General features: G+C 51.2%; 1 protein-coding gene across 1 annotated transcript in view; it reads left to right on the top strand.

Moving 5' to 3' along the window:
• Positions 1 to 9,095, top strand: part of Plekho2 (pleckstrin homology domain containing O2) — a 24,936-nt gene extending 15,841 nt beyond the window's left edge. Inside the window, exons 4-6 of the mRNA XM_021173179.1 lie at positions 3,968 to 4,072; positions 4,789 to 4,887; positions 6,419 to 9,095. Of these exons, the coding sequence (XP_021028838.1) occupies positions 3,968 to 4,072; positions 4,789 to 4,887; positions 6,419 to 7,420 (1,206 nt within the window). The 3' untranslated portion in view covers positions 7,421 to 9,095. The remainder of the gene's footprint in view (positions 1 to 3,967; positions 4,073 to 4,788; positions 4,888 to 6,418) is intronic.
• Positions 9,096 to 12,915: the final 3,820 nt, after the last annotated feature.

Genomic DNA, 12,915 nt, shown 5'->3' with positions numbered 1-12,915 from the left:
AGCCCTGGCTGTCCTGGAACTCACTTTGTAGACCAGGCTGGCCTCGAACTCAGAAATCCACCTGCCTCTGCCTCCTGAGTGCTGGGATTAAAGGCGTGTGCCACCACGCCCGGCCAGTTTCAGTTTTTTAGTTTATTCTTATTCTGTGTGTATGAGTGTTTGCCTGTACACCACATGCATGCCTGGTGCCTGCAGAGACCAGGTTGTCAGATTCCCTGTTACAGATGGTTGTGAGTTTACTCTTTGGGTGTTGGGAATCAAATCCAGGTCCTTTGCAAGAGCAGCCAGTGCTCTTTCCCACTGAGCATCTCCCCAGCCCTGTACCACTTTTCCCTGGAGGAAGTCAGGCAGCTGGGTGTTGACACGTGCAGTTTCATGGATGTCAGGAGGGAGCTCGGATGTGACCCCGGTCCCCAGTCAAAGTGCATAGTACCAGCTCCTGCCACACCTCACGGGAACCTCTCCACATCATGGGGAGCCTATCAAAGTGAAGCTTCATCAAAGGAGCTGGGTGAGGGAAACAGGCCTGGTCTGGGCCTACTGGGACCATGCTGTTTCTCTCCCAGTGTGGAAGTTAGGAGCCTAATCTTCAGTGGTCCCTGTGGTCCTGGATGCTGCAAGAGATGCCAGTTCTTTAATCCTTAGTCTGTGCTACCCAAGTGCCTATGTCACCAAGACAGGAGCACCAGGCTGGGCCCAGGTTTATCTGATATCTGTGGCTCAGGGTGCTTTGAGGACAAGAGAATGGTCTGTCTTTCAGGCCCTGAAAGCCTTTCCTTATCCTAGAGACATGCTGCCCCTCTGAGCAGGTACAAAGTGAGCATCTGTGTTTGAGAGGCCCCGAGTACATGGAGCACAAAGGTCAGGCCTTTGTCTGCAGTGCCATGTACACTGCCTTGTGTGCAGATATCAGTTGGCATGTCAGGGCCATTGTGTGTATGTCTTCTGTGGATGTCGGGTGACAGGAGACCTTGCTTCTTTGTCCTTTGCCCATGCCACCTACTTTGTCAGCTCTGAGAATCAGCTAGTAGTGTGCTAGGTGGGTCGCCCAACCTGTTTATACAGCTGCCCTCTCAGCTTCTCTGGTAACAGCTCCTACCCCCACCCCGCACCCCACATACCCTTTAGTCCTTCCAAGAGTTGATATTGGTTCTGGGTGACTGGAAACATGGGCTGGAGCCAGTGGTGATGGTCACAGAGACGAAAGATACAACCAGGCTTCTGCTCAAGGGCCCTCGACTGACCCTCATCATACCACACTACAGTGGGGCTCCCCAGAGGCCCTGCAGATCCTCTGCCTGGGCCTGCTTTTCCCATCGCCTTGGGTGTTCCCCAACTTCCTTGTGGCCTCTAGCTGGCCAGGAGGTCATGTGACCCTGGCTGTCTGGTCCTGAGGCTGCCTTTTTTTCTCTCTAATCAAATAAACAAAGACTCCAGTGTCTTGTGTGCCCCACTCCCTCCTGCTGCTGCATCCCCACGCCCCTGTCCATGAGGTCACAGACAGTGGCTGCCAGGAAGCAGGGTGGCCACTGCTGGGCCCTGCTGCCCTGCTGGTCTCAGCCAGCTTGGCCCTTTCCTCTTTCCGGCCCCTCTTCCCCGCCCCCCTTTTCCTCTCTGCCTTTCTGCCCTTCCCCCTTTCCCAGGCCTTGGCGGCCTGCTCTGCAGCCATTCTTATTACCATGGATTCTCCTGTTGAGCCTGTGTTCTTAGAGCCTCTTCAGAGGGCTTGTGGCAAGGAGCTGTAGCCTGAGCCCACCAGGCCTAGCTTCTTGGGGTTCATTCTCATTGTTCCTGTGACAGTCATCCCTGTGGAATGCCTAGCTCAGTGAGGAAGGATTACACAGACTTTATAGTAGAACTGGATCTTCACCACCTTTGTGTTCTTGGATCCTGGTGAACCCATTGGTCAACCCCGTAGTTTTTTTTCTGAGGCCATCTCTCTCCCAGGGAGCCAATGCCCTTCCTGGCAGCCTGTGCCTGGTGGACCGGGCTAGTAGGGACGGGGAAGCTGAGTCTAGTGGTTCTGTACCCAGCCCTTTGAGGCCAGACTTATGAAGAGAGAACTCAGCATCTGAGGCGTCCCTGACCAGTCCTGCAGCTACTGACTTCCCCTGTGTGTTTCTCGGCTCCGAAATGCCAGTCTGTACCAAGGAGAGGGTCCCATTGACTCAGAACCCCTAACAGGTGCGGCTTCAGGGGTCACAGGACTGACCTATCCGCCTAGCACATCACAGGATTGCGTGGTCTTTGTAGCCCCCCAGTATGTAGTGTGGCCTCTCCCTGAGCCCCTGCAGCCCTGAAGGCTACACTGAGAGCAAGTTGCCAAGGTGCCCTAGGGTTTTTGACTTAACTGCAGATCCGCTGCCAGGATCTAATTTAGCCTGGTCATGCAAATGAGCATTTGGCTGTGGCTGGCATGGAGGGGGACCTAGGGTCCTGTATGAGGAGGAGGTAGTGCTGCCAGGAGGAAGTTATATAATGAGGATGCTAAGGGGGCCAGGCCAAGTGCACTGTACTATGGTATTACATAACTGACTGGTGGAGTGGCAGGAGGCGCTATCTAATACCAAGGTGGGGGATGGGCAAGCTGGCCATACCAACAGAGAACTAGGGCGTCTTGAGGTCAGAGAGTAGGCAGTGGCCCAGGAACAGGGTGAGGGAAGGAACCTAGGGCCAGTTCATTCATGCATTGTCTCATTCACCTACTAACTGATTATTGAACACCTACTATGTGCCTTAGTTTTGATCATGTGTAATTGTTTTGTAGTAAAACATGCTATCCCATTTTACAGATCAGAAAAGTAAGACTATGTAGGTGAAGGCTGGGTTACTATGCTCTATGGTTAGCTCCAGATTTAGTTCTTTAGGTTTTTTTTTTTTTTTTTTTAGACAGTCTAATATTTACAAGCTGGCCTCAAACTTCTGATTCTCCTGCCTCTGTCTCTACCTCCCAGCAGCTGGGATTACAGACATGCACAGTGTCACCTGGTCTGTGTGGTGCTGAGGGGGTGAGGGCAGGGCTTGGTGCTTGCTCTGCAAGCACTCCACCAATAACTAAGCTACATCCATTCCTAGCCCTAGAGAAGTCTTTTGAAAACAGTTTTGTTCCTGGGGAGATGGCTCAGTAGTAAAGTGCTTTCTATGGTGCCTACAAGAATTTAGATCCCCAGTAAGCCTGTAAAACCTGGTGGGCATGATGCTTTGCCTGTAATCCCACTGTGTGGGAGGCAGAGACACGGAGTCCCTAAAGCAAGCCAGTTAGCCGGATCGGCCAACTTGGCGAGCTCTGAGTTCTACAAGAGACCCTGCAGCCAGTACATACGGCAGAGAGTGAAAAAGGAAGATGCTGGGTCTCAGGCCTCACATCAACCTTATACACACACTTCAACACTCATGTGAGCATGCAGTATACATGCCGTGTATGTGTACATATGTAAGGAAAAAGAAGAACTATTTATGATCAAACACACAGACTAAAACCAAACCAAACCGAAAGAGGGTCTCACTATGTAGCCACGGCCCTTAGATGGCCTGGAACTCTATGTAGACCTGACTCCTGTCTTTTCTTCTTTGGGTCCTGGGCAGTCACCACTCTATCTTCTGACTCTGGTTTTGGCTTTTCTAGATGCTACGGGGGTGAGGGTGGGGATATTACTCTCCAGCTTCTTGTATTTATTTCACCTCACATGATTTTATTTATTTATCTTATCCTGAGACAGAGTCTTATGAAGCAAGACCATACCAGAACCCTTTCTACAGAGCAAGGCTGACCCTCCCCCCCGAGTCCCTGGATGCTACAGGGTGGAGGGGCCCCTTTTTTGATGTATGTGCTCCCCACTTAAGCCCAGTGTCAGAATGCTCTGGGACATTTAGGCTACACTTTTGGAATCTGGGTTGGGATGCTTCCTAAAGACCCCAAATGTGAATCCTAAAAATATCTGCCATCCTCCTTGCCTGTCTCTCACAGGTCAGTGACATCAAATTCCAGGCCCCCAGTGGGGAAGAAAAGGAATCCTGGATCAAAGCTCTCAACGAAGGGATCAACCGAGGCAAGAACAAGGCTTTTGATGAGGTACGGGGTGTGGTCCTCTGGGTGGCTCTTTGTTTCTGACCCAGTGGTCTAGGAGAAGGCTGTGCCCACCTCTCTCCAAACTACCCCTTAGTTCTGTCGCTTTAAACACCAGGGCTTTAAACACCGAGGCATACTTCATTTAATCTCCTGAGAGTCCTTCAAAGTGAGTGCTAGTGTCCAGTTTCTACCAGTGAAACTTAATTGTGAGTAAATGAAGTTATTTATTTTTTTAAAAGATGGTCTCACTATAGAGCCCCTGAAACAGCTGAGACAGGATGTCATCTTGTGCATTCTGACCTGGAGCTCACTATGTAGCCAAGGATAACCTTGAACTTCTAATTCCCCTGCCTCCACTTCCCAAATGCTAGGATTACAGGCCTAGGCCACCAAGCCTGGTTTTATGAGGTGCCTGTAGATTGAAGCAGGACTTCCTGCCTGCTAGACAAGCGCTGTACCAGCTGAGCCACATTCCCATTTCTTAAGTAATTTGCTTTAAATTAAAAAGCACATGGGCCAGGAGCGTAACTGTGGTAGAGCCTCTGCGAAGGGTCTCGGCTCAGTCACCCACACTGTACAGAGGCACATGGAGATGGGAGGCGCTGCCCAGCCGAGTGAGGATATGAGGTGCAGACTTTGACTCTGAGTCTGGGCACAGTGGGTGTTTCCTACACTTCCAAGACCTGGCAGGGACTCACCTGCTTCTAACTCCTTCCCAGGTAAAAGTAGACAAGACCTGTGCCCTAGAGCATGTGACACGGAACCGGGTACGTGGGGGCCAGCGGCGGCGGCCACCAACAAGAATCCACTTAAAGGAGGTAAGGCCTTCCCTCAGCTTCGGTAATAGGAAGTCAGCTAAGCTTGGTATTCCACCCTGATGGGTGGCCATCAACACTCAGGGCTAACCTGGAGTTGGGGCTTGCTAAGTGGTATATGTAGAGGAAGGACAATAGAGATGTCTAGGCCCTTTTTCATTTGTGGTTCACTTGGGCACCTTGAGCAGCAGAGAAACAGGCTTGGGAGGGTAGTGCCTGCAACTTGAAGATTAGCTTCCAGCAGGAAACCAGTCTTGTTCCTCCTAGTGAGCTGTGATTAGTTCGGTAGTAGAGCAAGTCCAGGAGGTCGGGGCAGGAGGGACCGTGGAGGAGTAACTGGGTTTTAAGCGAACACTAGCTTAAAATCCAACAGCGCTGGTTTCAGTTGACAGATGGGAGTGAGAGGGACTCTTGCTGGAGGAATTAGTGTGAGTCAAGGCACCAGGCGTAACAGTTGAGGTGTGTGAGGGGCTCAGTTGGCTTTTGGATTAGGCTGGGAATGAAGTAGGAGGAATTATGGAGCTTGTGAGGCAGGGTTAGGGATCAGCTCAAGGTCTTAGGGTGGATTTGGGTTCTGAAATGAAGGAAGAGGGATCCCAGGCTCTGCCAGGGGTTGAAAGGGAAGAGAACTGGATGGTAGTACACAGTAGAAGCCAGATGTCCCGGGGCTCATACAGGCAATTTGGGAGAAGGTATGGGAAAGGGCAAGGGATAAGGAGTAGCCTCTAAAAGACTAGTAGAACTGATGTGGAGAGAGACTTTAAGGGCCAGGGAAAATCCTCAGCAAATAAGATTACAGGGCCACCAGCAATGGCTACCGCCCAAGAGAAGGCTTTTTAAAAGGAGACGTCTGGTGGCCAGGACAGAGTTCTTCAAGCAGTGCAAGGAGAAACAAGTAGACTTGAGGTGATTTGGGCTTAGGACTCAGGGGTGTCAACACAGACCCTGGTGCCAAAGCAGCAAGGGAAGAACTGAGGTGTGGTGAGTGGCCACACTTACAGCATATTTTCAAAGGAGTCAGTCACGGGGTAACAGAGCCTCAGGGACCTCCATTGTAGGAGTCATAGGCAGGAAGAACACAGGGTGTTTGAAGATTTGTTCTTGATATTAGACAGCCTGTTTTTATCTGTCAGCTGAGAGAGGAGTCACAGAGAGATACTGAGAAGGGGCTATCCACGGGAGGGTGTGTGGTAGGTTGAAGTCCAGCTTTGGAGAAGAGACACTCTGTGAGAACTTAGAGAGGGACCTGCCTCACTCAGTAGCTGTTCCAGATGTTGGGTAGACCGTGTGGTGTATGTAAAAGGGTGTGAGGGTCTCAGCCAGGACTTCACCCACCCCACCCCTATAACCATCTGCGGGACCTTGGAAGAGGCTTGCTTAGCCTACTTCATGACCTCTGAGGCTCCCTGGGAAAGTCCCCATACTGTGAGGAAGATCAGAGAATCAAGCAGTAGGTGAAGTAGGCAGTTTCGGGGAACCTGTAATTGACCCAGTGGCCATCCAAGATGACATCTGGATACTACTCCCACACCAGGTAGCCAGTGCGGCTTCTGATGGGCTTTCACGGCTGGACCTCGATGTCCCAGACAGTGGACCACCAGTGTTTGCTCCTCTCAGTGACATCAGTGAAGACCAGCCCCAGGAGCCACCTCGGGCTCTCATGCCTCCTGTCAAACCTTCCCCAGTACCAGAGACCTCTGGAGTTGAGGACAGCAAGGAGACTCCTGCAGGAGAGAGAGCCCTAACCCCTGACTCTGCAAGCTCTGAGGCCAATCCTGAGAGCCAAGAGGATGCAGAGATCCCAGCAAAGGAGGACAGTGACTTTAAAAGGCTCCCCAACAGCACCTTGTCTGAGAAACTGAAGGTGAGCTGGGAGAACCCCAGCCCAGAGGAGCCTTCTGCTCCTGAGAGTGCACAGTTGTCCTCTTCAGAGACTCCAGAGGCTACCCCCAGGGAGAGCAAAAAGCCCCCTGCACCCCCTCCCAAGATCCTGTCGGAGAAGATGAAGGCTTGTATGAGTGGAGTGGATGCTTCTGGTCCATCCCAGAGTTCTGAGGCCCCTGAGACCACTTCTCCAGAGCCGACACAGGTGTCTGTGAACGGCATGGATGATGGTCCTGAGTTGGCCTTACAGGCCATGGGCATCCCTGGACCTGCCCCAGAGGATGCGGCAGCATCCCCGGCACTGCCCTTCTCAGACTTGCCATCCCAGTTTCATCCTCGCTCCTCTTCCCTTGGGGACCTACTCAGAGAAAGCCCTCAGCATCCACGACTGCCCAAGGAGAAGTTGTATCGGGCCCAGCTGGAAGTCAAGGTGGCTTCGAAACAGACAGAGAAATTGTTGAACCAGGTGCTGGGCAGCGAACCACCACCTGTGTGTGCCGAGTCATTGCTCAGCCAGGCTGTAGAGCAACTGAGGCAGGCCACGCAAGTCCTGCAGGAAATGAGGGATTTGGGAGAACTGAACCAAGAAACCCCTGGGCTAGTGCAAAAACGGAAGGAGCTGGTGACCCTCTACAGGAGAAGTGCACCCTAGGCCTGCCAAGCCCTAGGCACCTACCCCCCAAGAACCCCCATCTGTCACTACCCAACCTTGCTAAGAAATGAGCTACAGCTCAGGCTGTAGACGCACCACTGGGTACATCAAGTTTGGCCAGGACTTGAGGCTCCTGATGGCCTTTCTACTCTACCCTAGCCTGGGGCTACCTGTCCGGCCTCTTCTCTAGGCTCTGGGCTTGGGATGGAGCATAGTCCTGTGGTCTGTGTGGTGATGCAGACTGCCCCCAGGGCTTTGGCACCATGGTTGGAGTTTCCAGGATGGCACCGTCTGTTCTCACTGCCAACGGTTTACATTCCTGACCTGCCTGAGGCTCCCATCTTCTGGTCTTCAGGCAGATTCCACCAGCCACACCCAGTTAAGAGTAGCTAGTGGGGCCTTGGGTCTGGCTGTAGTGAAATATGTGGCCTTTAGCTGGAGCCTAAAAATGGGTAAGGGTCTGGGTGAAGGGGCTCTTTACTCTGGTTTGTTGCCTTCTCTGCAAATTGAGGGTCTTCTCTGTAGCATCCCTACCCCTTTGGAGAGCTGTAATTAGATGCTCAGATCTCAAGGCTTCCAAGGGGGGAAGAGAAACTCAGGCTTCCTGGTACAGTCTCCGCTTCGGGGCCAGCTTCTGTCCAGCCTTGCACATTCCGGAAGATAAAAACCCTAGAGTGGGCCTGTGTTAACAGCTGAAAAGCCTGTATGAAATTATCATTAATCAACCTTTAGAGGCCCCACCCCCTGCCCCTGCCTTCTGTGCCTCCCAGATGGGATTTATCTGAGTCTCTGTGGTTCTTCCTCAGCTGGAACCGTTCTGATAGCCACCCCTTTTCTTCACATGCTGGAGTCTGTGACTACGATCCACCTATCAGGCCCCTGGTGGGCTGCCCCTCCTTTACTTCCTAGTGAGAGGAGTGTTTTCTCTCCTCCCTTTCCCTCCTCCCTTCCCGTTGCCTCCGGCTCTCTGAGGGACCCTTGAGTCTCCAGCACACTGCGGCAGCCGGCAGGACTGGGCAGGACTGAGGCTGGAGCCTCGCTGTGGGAAGGAGCGGTCACATAGAATCTGCCCTGAGGATTCTGTGTGTGCACTTTGTTTACGGGAAGAGAAGGGAGGGTCACATGATGGCCCTTCCGCTCACCCTGCTCCCAGCCGCCAGTTGTGCCCACCAAGGCCTGCCAACCAGTGCAGGTTGATGCCTTCATTATTGTACTGGCCCTTTCTAGCTGTGGGGAGTGGGCAGGGGCAGAGTAAACAGTGGTGTCTTGCCTCGAGGCCCCTCCCCCCACCCCTGTCAGCCTCAAACCTCACTCCTTGGGCTCCTATGCCAGCCTGCCTTTCCCTCCATCTCCTGTACAAGAGCAAGAATGTCCTCAGGTGTTCAGTCTTGATCCCCTGCCATCTTCCCTTGGGAACAATCATCCTCTACAGCAACAAGGGTGCTGTACTTCTTCCAAGTCACCTGCTTCCAGGAATTAGAGCCCGGCTGTGCTGTCAAGCGACTAGTCGACTAGTCGGGCAAGTAGTTCTGGGGTTACTGCCTTCATGGCCAGTGCCATTGCCATTGGTTCCCATGCTGGTGGGGTGGAGTGGGGATGGGGACTGCCAAGGCTGCCTCCCTGCCCTTACGATCCATCTCTCTTGTCATTTGGCAATAAACCTCATTTTATGGAACTTCTCTGGCCCAAGCCTGTATGTTGTTATGGGAGCTAGCCTGAGGCTGGACTCCAGGGAGTAAAGGACTTGTGGCGGTTGACCAGTGGTATCACCAGCCTTGCAAACTCAGTTCCAAAAAGGTAGTCCTCATGGTCCTTTAAACACTTAAATATGTACTTTTAAAAAATAAGTCAATCTAGACTGGGCAGTGGTGGCACAGGCCTTTAATCCTAGCACTCTGGAGGCAGAGGCAGGTAGATCTTTTGAGTTCCAGGCCAGCCTGGATTTGGAATATACAGAGATAATAGCAGGTGTAAAGTCAGTTTAATATTTGTTGGGGTTCTTTCTTTCTTTTACTCTTTCTTCCTTTCTTTCTTTCAAGACAGGGTCTCACTATGTAGTGCTGGTTGTCGTAGAACTCAAATAGCTCTATAGACACAGAGAACTGTATAGACCAGGGGTGGGTTCAACTCACAGAGGCCTTCCTACCTCTGTCTTCCACACCCAGTAGTCATTTATTTATTTATTTATTTATTTATTACTCTGTAGCCTTAGCTGGCCACAGATTCACAGCAGTTCTCCTGCCTCAGCCTCCAGAGTTCTGGAATTAAGGTATGCACCACCTCTGCCCAGTTTTTGTGGTTTTGTTATTTTTGTTTTGTTTGAAAAAGAGTTTCACTATATAGTCCAGGGTGGCCTGGAATTGCCTATGTAGACCACATGCTAGCCTGAAACTCAGAGATCTACTATCTTCTTCATCCTCCTTTTTCTTTTTTTTTTTTTTTTTTTAAGATTTATTTATTTATTATATGTAAGTACATTGTAGCTGTCTTCAGACACTCCAGAAGAGGGAGTCAGATCTCGTTACGGGTGGTTGTGAGCCACCATGTGGTTGCTGGGATTTGTACTCCGGTCCTTCGGAAGAGCAGTCGGGTGCTCTTACCCACTGAGCCATCTCACCAGCCCCCTCCTTTTTAATTTGAGACAGATAGAATCTTGATATAAAGCACAAACTGGCTTTAAACTCAGATCCTTCTGCCTCAGCTTTTCCAGCACCAAGGATATAGATATGCACCACAACTGTTGTGCCCTAACCCCTTAGGCTTTTTAAAATTAACTCAGCCTGACCATTAACTCTAGCTTAAGATGAATTTAAAGTCCTTATGTATCCACCTCCGAAGTCCTGGGATTACAAAAACGTGTGCCTAGATGACAGCCAGCCCTCTCTTGAGCTTGGGGTTTTGTCATGATTAAGCTGGAGCCTGGCATGGTGGCACATACCTTTGATCCCAGCACTTGGGAGGCAGAGGCAGGCAGATCTCTGAGTTTGAGGCCAACCTGGTCTACAGAGTGAGTTCTAGGACTTCCAAAAATCCTGTCTCAAGGAGACAAACAAGTAAAAAGAGAAAGAAAAGAAATTCCCAGCTGGAAGACTACATGGGTCCTAACAGTTTTTCTCGGGGTGTCCTGTCTGGAGACCCAGATCCTTGACATCCTGTGCCTCAGTGAAGATGTTCTTCTGGGGATTGAACCCGTCGCCTTGAACATGCTGTAAGGATTCTTTCCACCATGAAGCTCCGCCTCCAGCATCAGTGTTTATTGAAACCACCTGAGCAACAAGTCTGATTTTTTTATTTTCCACTGTGTAATGTTTTTCTTTGATTGTTTTTTTTTTTTTTTCCCTTTTGTAACAAGTGCTCTGGGAAGTATAGAAGACCAAGGGTAGTATGTTGTATTTCACTGCATGGTCCCCCACTATCTACTGACAATGCTTGCTGGACAGGTGTTTACATCAGTGATTCCAAAATGGTGGAAAGTTAGCTGTCTTAACTTTCAGAGATTGGGCCTGGTTGGGGGTGAACCTGGCCCACTGCCATCAAAGCCCCATTGACAGGAGTGCTCAGGAAAGCCCTGGGCTAGAGCTCAGGTCAGGCTGTCAGGATGGAAGTCCCACCCAGGAACTTGTCTGTGAGGCTCAACTTTAAGGGGGGGAATCTCATTTTCCTCACCCACAAAAGGAGATTTCAGTGATCTCCCCCTTGTGTGGGAAAGCACTACTATGCTTGCCAAAGGTTGGCTCCTGTCTTCCTCCGTGAGTCTGCTGGACAGACTCTGTGGCCAACATAACAGGAAGCACCTGACCTTGGATGCATGAACTGTGGCCGTGACCCTTGTGAATTTCCCTGCCACCAGCCTGGCATGTGACAGCTACATTTATAGGAGAGGACTCTCCTTGCTCTGTTTAACCCTGACCCAGGAACTAGCTTACTGGGATGTGTTGGTGGCCAACAACGGACTAAGGAAGGATGTGGTAAGAACTTTCTTTCCCTCTGGTCTTGGGGCTGGAGGCCTTGCAGAAAAGGTGAGCCTTTCTGTAGAACACTTCTGCAGTCACCTCGGGCGTCTGAAGGCCTGTGGGTATTTTGGCAAACCATGACTTGGTTGCTTTCACATAGAGCTCAGCAACAAGACAAGGTCCTGGTGTGCAGGGGCGTTCTTCTTGTACCCTTTCCATGTCCACTCGTGTTTGGGCTCTGGAAGCAGGTGGATCTCTGAGTTAGAGGACAGCCAGCACTGTACAAACTCTGTCTCAAAAAAATCCAAAAGACCAAACAAACAAAATCCCACAATTCTGGAGGAAACAGGGTCTAAAGGGAAAACAACACAACAATGACGACAAAAACAAACAAACAAATAAATTCAGCTTTGGAAGTGAATGTACCTGGATTCAACCTCCAGGAATGGGCAGAGGACCCAGTTCAACCACACAGAGCTTGCCCAGCATAAATGAAGCCCTCATTTCATCCCTGGCACTAAATAAAACCCAGCCAGGTGGTAGAGACAGGAACCAGGAACAACTGCCTTGATTCACGGCAGAGCCTCCTGTGTGTGATGTGGACTGATTCTGTGGGGTGCTGTGTCTCCTGTGGAGTGCTTAATAAGGCCAGCACTGTAGCCTCATAGAATACCTATGTTTGCTGAGTCTACTGAGTTCTTGTCATAGAAACTTCAGGAGAAAGACAGCATTCAACCAACTTCACAGCCTAGTACATTAAGAATCTGCCTAGGAGACCAGAGTTATTATTAGGGCCAGGGGCTATGACTCCCTGGCAGGTCCTAGCTGGAGCCCACAACTGAGGGCTTCCTTCTAGCTCCCTAGAGAGTCTGTGCTTCAGGTGGATGTTCAGCCCAGACATTTGGGCTTGGGCCATCCCCATTTTCCACATCTGGAGGATGCCCTAAGGCCCTGCCTGGCTCTTCACCAGCAGGCCACGGGCAGGGTGTGCTTCGGCTCCGGCTCGTAGGGCCTTCCCTTATAAGGGCAACAACTTAGCTGTGATGAAAACTCATGGTCTCCCAGCTGGGTGGGCGGGGGAAGGGAAATGACTGAGGCTCCAAGGGCTACAGCTGTGAGCCCTGAGCCTCTGCAGGAACCCACCCACAAGCCTCTCTGCTCCCCATCCTGTGTCAGCTCAGAGTGGGGCTTTCCAGAAAGTCCCACTGGTTGGACTGGGGAGGAGTGGGGGGTCTAGGTGAGGCTGGGAGTGGGAGGGAAGATTGGCTAAGAAGGGAACAGACTAAACTGAAGTGAAGTAACAGGAACTCTCTGGAAGCAGAAAGCTGGGGTTCTGGACACTGAAAGGCTGCAGCCCACGGATGCTTAAGTTGGCTAAGGCCTCTGAATGCCTGGAGAAGGGATCAGGGCGGCTCCTAGGCAGGGAAGGGGTGGGCACTGGTCAGTTAGTTGACAGTGTCCCCCTGTATTGCTCCTGAAGTTCATGTCCCCACTGTCCAGCTGAGAAAGCAATCATGGAATCACAGGATATGTAGATTGATA

The sequence above is a fragment of the Mus caroli genome, chromosome 9, assembly GCF_900094665.2.
Source record: "Mus caroli chromosome 9, CAROLI_EIJ_v1.1, whole genome shotgun sequence".
In the NCBI taxonomy this organism is placed as follows: Eukaryota; Metazoa; Chordata; class Mammalia; order Rodentia; family Muridae; genus Mus; species Mus caroli.
Note: the sequence above shows the minus strand (reverse complement) of the source record. Positions and strands in the feature narration are given on the sequence as shown.